General features: G+C 36.1%; 1 protein-coding gene across 3 annotated transcripts in view; it reads left to right on the top strand.

The window, feature by feature from the left end:
- LOC123529875 (TBC1 domain family member 22B-like) overlaps nucleotides 1-13,651 on the top strand; it is a 32,321-nt gene that overhangs the window by 9,461 nt on the left and 9,209 nt on the right. Inside the window, exons 7-10 of one of the 3 annotated variants that reach the window (XM_045310441.2) lie at nucleotides 4,802-4,867; nucleotides 9,488-9,608; nucleotides 10,648-10,830; nucleotides 12,996-13,123. In XM_045310441.2, the coding sequence (XP_045166376.2) occupies nucleotides 4,802-4,867; nucleotides 9,488-9,608; nucleotides 10,648-10,830; nucleotides 12,996-13,123 (498 nt within the window). Of the gene's footprint in view, nucleotides 1-3,418; nucleotides 3,485-4,801; nucleotides 4,868-9,487; nucleotides 9,609-10,647; nucleotides 10,831-12,995; nucleotides 13,124-13,651 lie in introns of all 3 variants that reach the window. The other 2 variants (XM_045310442.2, XM_045310443.2) reach the window with 2 other exon arrangements.

The following is a 13,651-nucleotide window of genomic DNA, read 5'->3' as shown; positions in this document are numbered from 1 at the left end:
TTGTTCCAGGTGAGCTGTTAGTATAAGATGATCTGGCATCCATCATTGGGCTTCCATCATCCTGTGTCAAGATTTTTACCTAGATATCTTCACTGCAACAATTTGTCGGAATTAAATCACACTTGCCTCGACAGTAGCATACTGATATATTGTTCGAATGGTTCAGCTTGGTCCCATGTAGGAGACACCGGATTCAAAAATTGAAAATAACCTTTTAAACAACCACTTCTCATGAATCACTTGATGGATCTTTACGAAATTTCGTCAGTAACATCCTTGTATGGTTCTCCTTTAGTTTTGTTAAATGATTCTGCTTAGCCCCTTTTAGGGGCAACAAAAGCTAAAAATGAGAAAAACCTTTAAACTAGTTCTTCTCATGCACCATATGATCGATTATCACTAAAATACTGTCAATATTTTTGTATAGTCCTAAATGGTTCTACCATGCCCTTTTTATGGCCACCACAGCTAAAAAAGAAAACCCTGTAAAAACAACTTTTTTCCCATGAAACAAACTTCTACACCAAACTTTGTCTATTGCATCCTTGTAAGGTCCTCTGTAGAACTTTTTTTTCAAATGCATCTGCTTTGGCTCTTTAGCTAAAATAGAAAAAAAGGCTTAAATTACTTCTTTTCAAAAACAAGTTGATGACTTTTTGTCAAATTTAGTCTGTAGCATCCTTGTATGCCACCCCTCAGTTTTGCTTACATGGTTTCGTTGCCCCTTTTTGTGGTGCTAGAGCTGAAAGTGGAGAAATGCTTGAACAACTTTCCTTATGAATCACATGATGGATCTTCTTGAAACTTGGACTGTAACATCCTTGTGTAGTCATTTCTGAAATTTGTTAAAGTGGTTCAGTGTGGCCCCTTTTAGAAGTTGCTAGAACTAATATTAGAAAAACCTTAAGATGACTTCTCAAGAACCATATGATGGATCTTCACCAGACTTGGTCTGTAATGTCCTTGTATAGTTCTCTCTCAGATTTGTTCAAATGGCTCTGCTTGGCACCCTGTAAGGGCTACTATGCTAAGAATAGAAAAATATTTAAATGGCCTTTTTTCATGAACAACTGGATGGGGTTTCACCAAATTTGGTCTGAAGTGTCCTTGATTGGTCTTCTCTCAGTTTAGTCTTAAGTGGTCTTCCTGACTCTTTTAACAGACAGCCAGAGCTGAAAATAGAAAAATACTTTTAAATGACTTAATCTTATGAACGTTGCTTGTTCCAGAAACTCTCCATTTTGTTTACATGGTTTTGCTTATTAGAGCTAAAAATTGAAAAATCTTGAAACAATTCTCCTCCTGAAATGCTTGAAAGATCCTCACTGAACTTATTATTGGAGTCATTGGCTTTTCTGAAGTTTTGTTTTAATGTTTCCACTTGACTGCAGGTAGAGGTTGCCAGAGCTGAATTCTGTCACATAGTGACAGGGTGAGCTTTTGTGATCGCCCTTCGTCCGTCGTCCGTCCACAATTTCTTGTCTGCACGATAGTGGTTTCATTTATGATTTGATTTTAACCAAACTTGCACACAACTTGTATTACCATAAGATCTTGGTTCCTTTCTTGAACTGGCCAGATCCCATTATCAGTTCCAGAGTTATGGCCCCTGAAAGGGCCAAAATTAGCTATTTTGACCTTGTCTGCACAATAGCAGCTTCATTTATGATTTGATTTTTACCAAACTTGCACACAACTTGTATCACCATAAGATCTTGGTTCCTTTCTTGAACTGGCCAGATCCTATAATTGGTTCCAGAGTTATGGTCCCTGAAAGGGCCATAATTAGCTATTTTGACCTTGTCTGCACAATAGCAGCTTCATTTATGATTTGAATTTAATCAAACTTGCACAAAAACTTGTGTCACAATAAGATCTCAGTTCCTTTCTTGAACCGGCCAGATCCTTTAATGGGTTTCAGAGTTACGGCCCCTGAAAGGGCCAAAATTAGCTATTTTGACCTTGTCTGCGCAATAGCAGCTTCATTTATGATTTGATTTTAACCAAACTTGCACACAACTTGTATCACCACAAGATCTTGGTTCCTTTCTTGAACTGGCCAGATTCCATTATGGGTTCCAGAGTTATGGCCCCTGATAAGGCCAGAATAAGCTATTTTGACCTTGTCTGCACAATGTCAGCTTCATTTATGATTTGAATTTAATCAAACTTGCACAAAAACTTGTGTCACCATAAGATCTTGGTTCCTTTCTTGAATTGGCCAGATCCCATAATGGGTTCCAGAGTTATGGTCCCTGAAAGGGCCAAAATTAGCTATTTTGACTTTTCTGCACAATAGCAGCTTCATTTATGATTTGATTTTAACCAAACTTGCACACAACTTGAATCACCATAAGATCTTGATTCCTTTTTATGTGCCCTAAGAGATGTACACTGTATTATGTAATCGCCTTGGTGTCCGTCTGTCTGTCTTTCTGTCTGTTGGTTAGCAATTTCCCTTCTGCTCTGTAACTCTTGAACCCATTGAAGGATTTCAAAGAAACCTGACACAAATGTTTACCTCAACGAAATGATGTGCAGAGCACATGTTTTGGATGGCTCACTTCAAGGTCAAGGTCACACTTAAGGGTCAAAGGTCATATTACTTTGTTTTGTGTGTATATTGCTCTGCATTTGCGTTGCATTGCAGTGCTCTTGTTTTTATTTGGCAGAGCCTTCTTTTGTTGACTTACAATAATTTTTTTTAATTACTTCCCTTTTATGTTACTATAAATAGCTTATTTAGTAACTTTTTTATTATTGCCCGAAGGGAAAAACCGAGACCACTTTCCTGTGATACAACATGGATGGTACCTCAAATTTATAGGTGTATTTTGACATATCTGTACAGTACCTTTAGGAAAATTTCAACTATATTTTCTCATGATTCTTTTGATTGATCTTGATTGTGATTTTTTGACCTTCTTGTCCTTAAGTGCAGTGATGACAGGTGAGCGATATAGGGCCATTATGGCCCTCTTGTTAAGTAACTTGTCATGAACTTGATGAAATAGGCTTTATCAAGTTTGCTCTAATGGTTACATGTTTTGGGGCCATCACGGCAAAAAAAACAACAGAAAAAGCTTGAAATAACTTTGAATGATCTGCTTAACTGGTGTTCAAACACGGTCAGAAACAAGGTCACAAGGTAAATGTCTTTCTCAGGTGAGCAAACATAGGCCCAGTTAGGCTGTTTGTTTAACGTAAGATTTGATAAACCACTTACAGTGTCGCTCCACAATGTATCTTCTAGTACAGGACAAAGCTAATATACCTGTGAGATGTGTTGAAAACATGATTTTAATATTGTTGTTAAAAGGATGTAGAATTATTTTTTTGTATGTAGTGTTTTGCACTGAAATTTAAACAACAGAATTTATAAAAACAAAGTATTTCAATGTGATATATATATTTACAGATACATATAGACATACCTCGTATGAATCCATTAATTCCAATATTTCAACAATTATTAGTCCAAGAAGTAAGTTTGTTGTCAGGCAACTGCATGTTTATCCCGTGGTTATGGTCCTATTCTTTTTTTTTTCAAGATTTATTTTATTGCTTGTATGCATGACCAAATTTGATTTGGAGATACATATTTTCATGTGTTTAGACTTTGATTAGGTCTGCATAAATTGTTCATGTTGGAAGTTTTTATTTTCTAGAAATTAGAGTGTACTTTAAAAGCCCCTTGGTCAGAACCCCTTTGGCTCTGAAATGACAAAGTGGTTAAAATTCCCCCAATAAATTTTACAGGGTGGTCATAATTCTTCTTTGCAATTATGATAGGGTGGCCAAAATGAACCAGGTTAGGTCAAAGGTCAAAGTCTCAAACGGAGCTCAAAGGTCAAATTTCTCCCTCATATTTCATGTCTGGAGCACAACTTAATAACAATTCGAGGTACTGATTTTAAATTTGGCATATAGGTAGGTAACAATGAGTATTGCAGAGTGCGTGAAGCAGGTAAGTAGGTCAGTGGTCAAGGTCACAAATGGAGCTAAAAGACAGAGCACATGAACTTGCTTGGTAGGTCACAGACTGAGTTCAGATGTCAAATCTGTCCTTTGTATTTTGTGTCCAAAGCACAACTTCAAAACAGTTCAAGGAATTGACTTTAAACTTGGAATTTAGGCGGGTGGTGTGGAGACAATGTTTGAGGAGTGAAACAGTCCGTGTTGCCCCACCTCCCTCACTCCCCCAAACACATACATTAACCCCCCCCCCCCCCTCCCAACCCACCCAAGTCACATTTAGTTTCTTGTGCCTTATTATTCCATCACCGCCAGACCACAACTACCACAACTACCCCACCTCCCCACGCCCAACCCACACCACCGCCACATTACATCCCCTTTCCGATGCATGCACACCAAAGAAATTTTGTCTTTGAATTTTATTTCCTCCTCTGATTTAGAACTTCAGGCATCTATTGCCCCCACCTTACAGAGCCCTGGTTAGCCAAGGGGATTATGACCAAGGGGATTTTTCTAGATTGTTGATACCTGCATACATTTCTTGAATCTCCAGGTCAGATGTGGAAATATTTTGTTTTTAGTCTTGTAAGAATCAGATTTGTTATTGATAAACAAGGGAACATTTTTAAAAGAGTTAGAAAATTATTTAGTTTGACTGCAAGTTAACCGTATCTAGACAGCAATATTTTTAGTAAAAGCAGGGACATGCAATTTTTGATTAGAATATGGTCATTTCCCTTGTTTATGGTTACAAAGCTTTGTAGCAAATTTGCATTCAAGCTAGAATATCTGTCAAGCATCATACGGTATAATGTAATTACAGATTTTGAAGGATGTTCCCAGAATGACATCTTTAGCTCATTTATTTCAACAAAAACGCATTCAAGAAGTGAGTATGTCGTAGTGGAATGGCTTTGCATAAATATATAGCACTGTGTGAAATACCCCAGTAGTTTACATTTAAGTATATTTTTGAAAATACTGAATATAATGTCGAATATAATCTGAAATTAAAACATGCAAAATTCAAAGGGGAGGGTTTCACTACAGACAATCGTACAGCAGTATACTATGATATTTTTTTTATGTACTGCAGTACCTACCACTATTTTTTATATCCAAGTCTTCATAACCTCTGTCTTACTCTAACAGGAAATTCTAATATGCTTTTCTCTGTTAAAACTCTTACACTAGAATGACGTCACGTTAACGTGCGGTGACAAGGTTTTTTTTGTTGCGACCAAGAAAGAGCGCTACTGTATTTTATCTACTGTTTTAGATTAAGGGCTTATTAGAGTCAAAAAATTTTATAGCAAAACCATGTTTTAACACTATTTATACACTCGAGCGGTTATTATACAAATAATTTCATGAGTGCTTTGTATTGAGCCCGATGTATCACCGCCCGTCGTGCATAAATAGTGTTAAAACACTCTTTTGCTATAAATTATTTCTTAGATAGCCTTCATTTTGAAGTTTTCCAGTTTGCTATCATTAGCTTAAAAGTAGATACCATCATGATATAGAGGACATTTTGAAAGATTGAAATTCACTGAGTGAACACCTTATGTAGGAGGGACCAATCCACTTATCCGCTGGTAAAAGACAAGTAGAAATCTGCTCCTGGTGAGTGGCACATACTTTAATACTCGTACTGTAGGACAAGTGCCAAATTGTGCCATCCAGTTAAAACTGAACCCTGCAGACCCCAGACAGCTAAAAGAGCTGTTATCTGCAACTCTAAAATTCATCTGGCTATGCTAGACATTGTATAGTTCAGAACAATTTTCTGGTATGTAAAAGGACAAATACACTGAATAGCAGGACAAGTGCAAATTGTAGGATGAGTGAAAATTCTAGGCAGTTCGTCTTGCAGGAAGAGTTGCTTTCAAAGAATTTGTCAAGCCCTGTGCAGTACTTTCATGAATGGTGCAGCCACAAGTGAAAATGTAAGACCAGACTATGTGGATGTTTGCTGTTCACTTTCAAAGCCTATAGCAATCAGAGAAATATAATAATAATAATAATAATAACAACTTTATTTATAGTGGATAACATATTCGGCTAAGTCAATTTACAATATGGTCCACCGTTAGCAAACAGCTAGCATGGATCCTGACCAGGCTGTGCAGATGCGCAGGCTGGTCTGGGTCCATGCTGGTCACAAATGCACTATGTTGGTTTTCTCATTGCGTGGCTCATTTATTGAATTTGCATGTTTCACATAAATTTTGAAGGTTAAGGTAGGGAGTGTGTTGAAATTTGATGATAACCTAGGTACAGTAGGTATAGTAATCTATATTCAGTATTTTCAAAGATTTCCACTTCCTTACTCATATGTAATAAAATGGTCAGTTAAACAGCTAGTGTGTGCCTTCTTGCTTAAGCTCATGCAAAATTATGGTACTAGGTGTGCCATCATGGCAAGAAGGCATAACCTAACCATATATTGACCTTTTATTAAAATAGATCTACAACAACATTAGTTAGTGACTTTCACTGCATGGACTGCACTCATTGTACCCCCCGACAACAAAGTTGTAAGGGGGATATACTGGTTTCAGGTTGTTCTGTATGTCTGTCCATCTGTCTGTCTGTCCGTAGACACAATCTTATGCGCACCAACTCTCCTCATCCCCTTGACATAATTTTATGAAACTTTACAAAAGTGATTAGTAACAACAGTAGTTGTGCCTGATACATGTTAGGTTCTTTCAGAATTTTTTTTTGCAGAGTTATGGGACTTTGTTTTTTGTTACTATACTACATACATAGACACAATCTTGTGCGCAACAACTCTCCTCATCCCTTTGTCACAATTTAATGAAACTTCACACAAGTGTTTAGTAACAACAGTAGTTGTGCATGGTGCATGTTAGGTTCTTTCAGAAAAAAAATGCAGTCACAGGACTTTGATTTTTGTTATTATACATACAGTCTGCATATGCAATCTTGTGGGCACCAACTCTCCTCATCTCCGTGACACAATTTAATGAAACTTCATTAAACAAGTGATCAGTAACAACAGTAGTTGTGCATGGTGCACGTTAGGTTCTTTCAGAAAAAATTTTTGCAGAATTAAGGGACTTTGATTTTTGTTACTATACTATATACATACAGTCTGCATATACAATCTTGTGCATGCATGATCTTCTGAACCCATGCACACAATTTAATGAAACTTAACATAAGTGATCAGTAGTAACCCTAGTTGTGCATGGTGCATGTTAGGTTCTTTCAGAAAATAATTCTGCACAGTTATGGGACTTTGTTTTTTGTTAATATACTATATACATACAGTCTGCATATGCAATCTTGTGCACACCTAATATCCCAAACCTTTGCACACAATGTAATGAAACAAGTGATCAGTACCAACCCTACTTGTGCATGGTGCATGTTACGTTCTTTTAGATAAATATTCTGCAGAGCTATGGGACTTTGTTTTTTGTTACTATACTATATACATAGAGTCTTTATATTTACAGTCCACATAATTATGCAATCTTGTGTGCGTCAAATTGCTATGTACTGTGTCACCTTCAGTGATAGCTCTAGTTTTATTTGCATAATTTCACATTAGATAAACTTACACATGTATTACTAGATAACATATAATGGTCATACTTTTAAAGTGTTTAAGTGTCCTTAATTCAAGATGTAGATTGTTGAATTTTCAGCCAGTAATATGCATGACACTGGAGAGCCACATGATTTTCAAATTCTATATTTTTACCTGTACAACAGATTATATTCACAAGCATAATAAAGTAATGCATAAATTCCTCCCATTGTGGCTTTATATATGCCTAGACTGATCAACATTCTAAGTCTGAAATTTATACTTAAATTTCTTAACTTTTTAATTTCTTAACGTAAAATGATGCAACTTTTATCCATGATTTGTCAGATACTGTGACTGTAATAGAATATGTTAAACATTGTGAAAAATTTAACAGAGCTTTTAAATTAACAGGTTGTCATTCATTTAATTTACAAGTGAGTCAAAGAGGAAATTTCAAGATTACCAGATCACACATTTAGGTATCGAAGATCAGTGAAAACTGTTAGATGAAATTGTTACATGATAATGTATTGTTTTATAGCTTTGCATGGGATTTGGTGTATTGGATTGGTTTCAGCTAAGGACTATTGTATGAATGGCCTTCCATTACTTTTTCCATTGTTTATACCACAGTCATACATATGGCGCAGATAGCTACGTCTAGCCACGGATAGAAATGTAGTAATCCGTATCGATCCGTACCTGAGTCGTACGGATTGGTACGGATTACTACTTTAAGGTACGGATCGATACGGATTACTACATTTCTATCCGTGGTTAGACGTAGCTATCCGCGTTGTATGTGTGGCTGGGGTATAAACAAGCTTGAACAAAATAAATTCATTATGTTTTCTGATTTGAGAAGTTAAAGTTTTGGCCATGGCATATATGAGCCGTGCCATGGGAAAACCAACATAGTGGGTGTGCGACCAGCATGGATCCAGACCAGCCTGCGCATCCGCGCAGTCTGGTCAGGCTCCATGCTGTTCGCTTTTAAAGCCTATTGGAATTGGGGAAACTGTTAGCGAACAGCATGGATCCTGACCAGACTGCGCGGATGCGCAGGCTGGTCTGGATCCATGCTGGTCGCACACCCACTATGTTGGTTTTCCCATGGCACGGCTCATATGTAATATTTCAGTAGGTATCAGCTACAGGTGTACTTTGGTGATGAAACAGTTTTTGTTTTAGATTGAAAAGTAAGATCTTTTCAACTTCATATTTATTCTCCATGACTCCTGGCTTTAATGCACAAAGGCCCACCTTGAAATTCAAAGCTTACCTCGAGCCTATATATAAGGTTTTGTGACTGCTTTTAATTTGCACTGTCGCCATGATATGAGCCTATAGCTTTTGGTTTACTGGTCAGATTATTGCTGTAACATTAGCAAATTGAAATTTCATTTGATTAATTAATATGTTGTATTATTATATTTCATCAGTTATTGACTCATTTTCTTTTTAAAATTGTTGAAAATCATACATTAAAATCAAAATTAGTATAACTGTATTAGTTTACATCTGCATTGTATTGCAACAACAGATGTTTAGCTTACAATGGCAAAATTTTCAGAATGCCTTAGCTATGTTCATGAATATAAATATCAAGTCCTCAAATTTAACTGTATAAATGTTTATTCTAACACGACCCATTTCATTTTCCTGTTAAACAGTAGGCTGAAAACTTTGTCATTAAACAACAATTCATTTTTCTGACATCACAATTATTACGTCATAGCGTTAAACAGCATAGTGGTATAGTGATTTGCTCTTGAATAAAATAATTTTATTGTTCAGATGCGTATTATTATACAATTCCTTCACATCGGAACTCCAAACAACAATTTTAGTCAGCGACAAATCACTAAATGAGATATATTATTTCTTAAACCTCAGCACAAGGCCATTATGAATTGTCGTCATAACTTTTGTATCTGATTTCAGATATTTGAGCGTATATTATATATCTGGGCAATACGTCATCCAGCAAGTGGTTATGTACAGGGCATCAATGACCTGGTTACCCCTTTCTTTGTTGTCTTTCTCTCAGAATTTATAGAAAATGGTAAGTTGTAACTTTGTATTGTAGGGAAAACACATACAAATGTACTGTATTTTCTCTAATTTGTGCCCTTCACATAATGTTATTAAGTGCCCCCTTATGTGATATGTAATGTCCCAATTGGCATTAACAAAGGAATATATAATGCTTATATTGTACATTCTGTCAGTCAAAATGTTCTATTGAGATCAGTAGATTTTACACTCGTTACCTGGGATAAGATAATGTTTTCTTATGATACGGCTCTCACGCATAGCATACATAGCAAGATGATTTGTCACACACTACATCTAGATCACTGGATATTGAAGGTAATTTTTCTTGTCCGCTCTACAACTTTTATATGCTTGCATGGAATAAACATTCACCATATTTAGATGAAGTGTCACATTAAAGAACCATTTCACTACCATAAAGGTCAAGGTCACAGAAGTGAAAAAATAACTTTTGTGTTTTCGTACACATAGATAGATATTCAAATAACTTAATACACAGTGTGTCAAGTTCAAGACTTACACCTTTAATAAATATCAAAGGTCAAGAGCAACACTAATCCATGTTCTATAGACACATTTCTAGTATGTGATGATATGTATATTCTTATGCACTGGCCCTTTTGAATGAAATAGTCAAATAGGTCTCTTTGCCTTTGGAATAGGAAGTAAGTTACTACATTTTGTTTGGAAAAAAAAGGTGACTGTGAAGATATTAAGCTTCCCTTCTTGATAATTGTTCTTATATCAGTTTCAAACTCTAGAGCTTGTTTCAGGATGACAACTTGAGTATGTTGAACAAAAGTAGTGCATAAAGATAAGCTTTGAATGGATAAAGAATCCAGTGAGGTCTTGCACATACAGGGTCCTGTCTTAAGTTAAAGCATATATATGTATATGGTTTTGTGTTTGCTCAGTTTATATACCTGTTTATGTTGACTGTTATATATTTATTACAGTGCATAATACTACTTGAAAATCACAATTTTGTTGCAAGGCTGATGGTAGGGTATTTAAACAATACATTTTTATCTTTCATGTGTTTTCAGATATAGAAGTAGAAAATATCAACCTTACGGAATTGCCAGAGGAAACGTTGAATATAATAGAAGCTGATACGTTCTGGTGTACGTCTAAACTCCTCGACGGCATACAAGATAACTACACATTCGCTCAACCAGGCATACAAACGAAAGTAAATGCTCTCAGGGAACTTGTCAAGAGAATTGATGGTAAACTTTCAGGCTGTAATAATAAATATGAGCTGCACCATGAGAAAACCAACATAGTGCCTTTGCGACCAGCATGGATCCAGTCCAGCCTGCACATCCGTGCAGCCTGGTCAGGAACTGCTGTTCGCTTTCAAAGCCTATTGCAATTAGAGAAACCATTAGCAAACAGCATGGATTTTGACCAGACTGTGCGGATGCGCAGGCTGGTCTGGATCCACGCTGGTCGCAAATGCACTATGTTGGTTTCCTCATGGTGTGGCTGATATAGTAGTTTGTATTATTGTTTAATGTAGTTTCATGCCCCTAAATTGCCGTCCTTGCAATTTCTCTTGCCATGGCAACCAAAAGGAAAAACTTAAAAAATCCCAGAAACCGTTGGCTGGATTTCGAAATAATAATGTAATGTTCGGTGATAAAATTCTTCATATCTTCTGTTTTGTTAGCTCACCTGAGCCAAAGGCTCATGGTGAGCTTTTGTGACCGGTCAGTGTCTGTCGTCAGTCGTGCATCGTGTGGTGTCAGTCGTCCGTCGTGTGTCCGTCAACATTTTCTAAAAAAATCTTCTTCTTGAAAACCACTGGGCAGAATTAAACCAAACTTCACAGGATTGATCCTTGGATGGTCCCCTTTCAAAATTATTCAAAGAATTTCATTCCATGCCATGGCAACCAAAAGGAAAAACTTTAAAAATCTTCTTGTCCAAAACTGCAAAGCATTGAGCCTTGATATTTGGCATGTGACATCATCTAATGGTCCTCTATGAAGATTGTTCAAATTGTGCCCCTGAGATGAAAAGAGGCCTCGCCCGGGGGGTCCCAAGTTTTACATCGACTTATATAGAAAAAAACTTTAAAAATCTTCTTGTCTGAAACTACAACACCTAGGCCTTTGATATTTTGTATGTAGCATTGCCTTGTGGTACTCTATGAAGATTGTTCAAATTGTGCCCCTGGGGTGAAAAGAGGCCCCGCCCTGGGGATCCTAAATTTTACATAGACTTATATTAGAGAAAACTTTAAAAATCTTCTTGTCTGAAACTTAAAGGCCTAGGCTTTTGATATTTGGTATGTAGAATTGCCTAGTGGACCTCTAACAGAATTGTTCAAATTATGCTTCTGGGGGTAAAAAGAGGCCCCACCCTGGGGCTCACTTGTTATATGAGTTATATAGGAAAAAATTCTTAAAAAATTATCAGACTGTTTAATTATATTTACCTGATGTACCCAAGTGATTATGGGTCACCTTACTGTGACCTTGACCTACTGACCTACTTTCTTGTTTTTTAAGATACAGCCTTGAAATTTGGATGACATGTACAGTTTTGCTTACCGATCTTAAAACTGACTTTCATTGACCCTGAATTTGACCTACTGACCTACTTTCTAATATTTTAGCATCAGTTTGCCATTTGAAACATGTGGCTCATATTACTCAGGTGAGCGATTCAGGGTCATTATGACCCTCTTGTTAGAAAACATTGCTGCCATTTTGTTTTTTATATGGGTATATTGAAAACTTTGAAAATCATCTCTATTAGAATTGCTGGCCTGATTTCAAAATAATTTCACAGCAATATTCTTTGGGGGTGACCCTCTATTTCTTCAGATTGTTCAGTTTGATTTGATTTAAACACACCAAAAAGGGGGTGGGACTAGTTTTCTCTACATGGCTATATGGAAAATATTAAAATACTTCTATCTATAATATCGCTTGCCTGTCTTTGACATAATTCAACACAAATGTTCTTTGGGTGACCTTCTTTCAGATGATTTTGCTATGTCAAAAAAGACATGGCCGCTAGGGTTGGGGTATGTTTTCCTTATATGGCTATAGTAGAACTGAAAAAGTCAGAAACTGCCTGCTTAATTTTAAAAGGCAGACATTCCATCTGCCAGTATTGTTCAGATTGTTTTGATTCATTGGAAAACATGGCCATCAGAGCTAAAAAAAAGAGCAAATTCTTCAAAGGCAATCGCCTCATTTAACCCTTGGTCAAATTTTTAAATATTTTCACTGTAGTATGTCTTAGTGGACCGTTCACCAAGACAGTTAAAATTTTGATTTGTCAATAAATGGTAGCAAGAGCTAATAAGAGAAATATCTGTATCTGTGTATTTGTTTTATCTAATTGATGTATCTTCATCCTATTATCATTTTACCTACAGCCCAGTTACATGCCCATTTAGAAGAAGAAAGTGTGGAATACCTACAGTTTGCATTCAGATGGATGAACAATTTATTAATGAGGGAGATTCCCCTCAGATGTAGTGTACGACTCTGGGATACATACTTAGTAAGTTGTTGTTGAATTAAGCTTTTGTACAGGTTACATATATTGGAATTTTAACTTAATAAGTCAGACTGTGCTTTAAATTCACTTGATTCTCGCTAAGCCAGTTGTTATTGGTCAGTGCGTTGTTATTCATGAGCTCTGCAGATTCACTTACAAACTTACAAGTGAATACAAACAAGCATGTAACATATATATATATATAAGCAAGTAAGCAAGTTCAATATATATATATATATATATATATATATATATATATATATATATATATATATATATATATATATAAAATAAATAAAAAAGAAAAACATCCAATGGGTTTCCTCTATCTGTATTTCTGTCTACCTACTGGTTTCATATCATAATCATCAGGGCAGACATATAAAAAATGTTTTTAAAAAAAGACATTTTTTATATGTCTGCCCTGATGATTATGATATGAAACCGGTAGGTAGACAGAAATACAGATAGAGGAAACCCATTGGATGTTTTTCTTTTTTATTTATTATATACTTGTCCAGGAGTAACTTT

Source organism: Mercenaria mercenaria, chromosome 13 (genome assembly GCF_021730395.1).
Source record: "Mercenaria mercenaria strain notata chromosome 13, MADL_Memer_1, whole genome shotgun sequence".
NCBI classification, from domain to species: Eukaryota; Metazoa; Mollusca; class Bivalvia; order Venerida; family Veneridae; genus Mercenaria; species Mercenaria mercenaria.
Note: the sequence above shows the minus strand (reverse complement) of the source record. Positions and strands in the feature narration are given on the sequence as shown.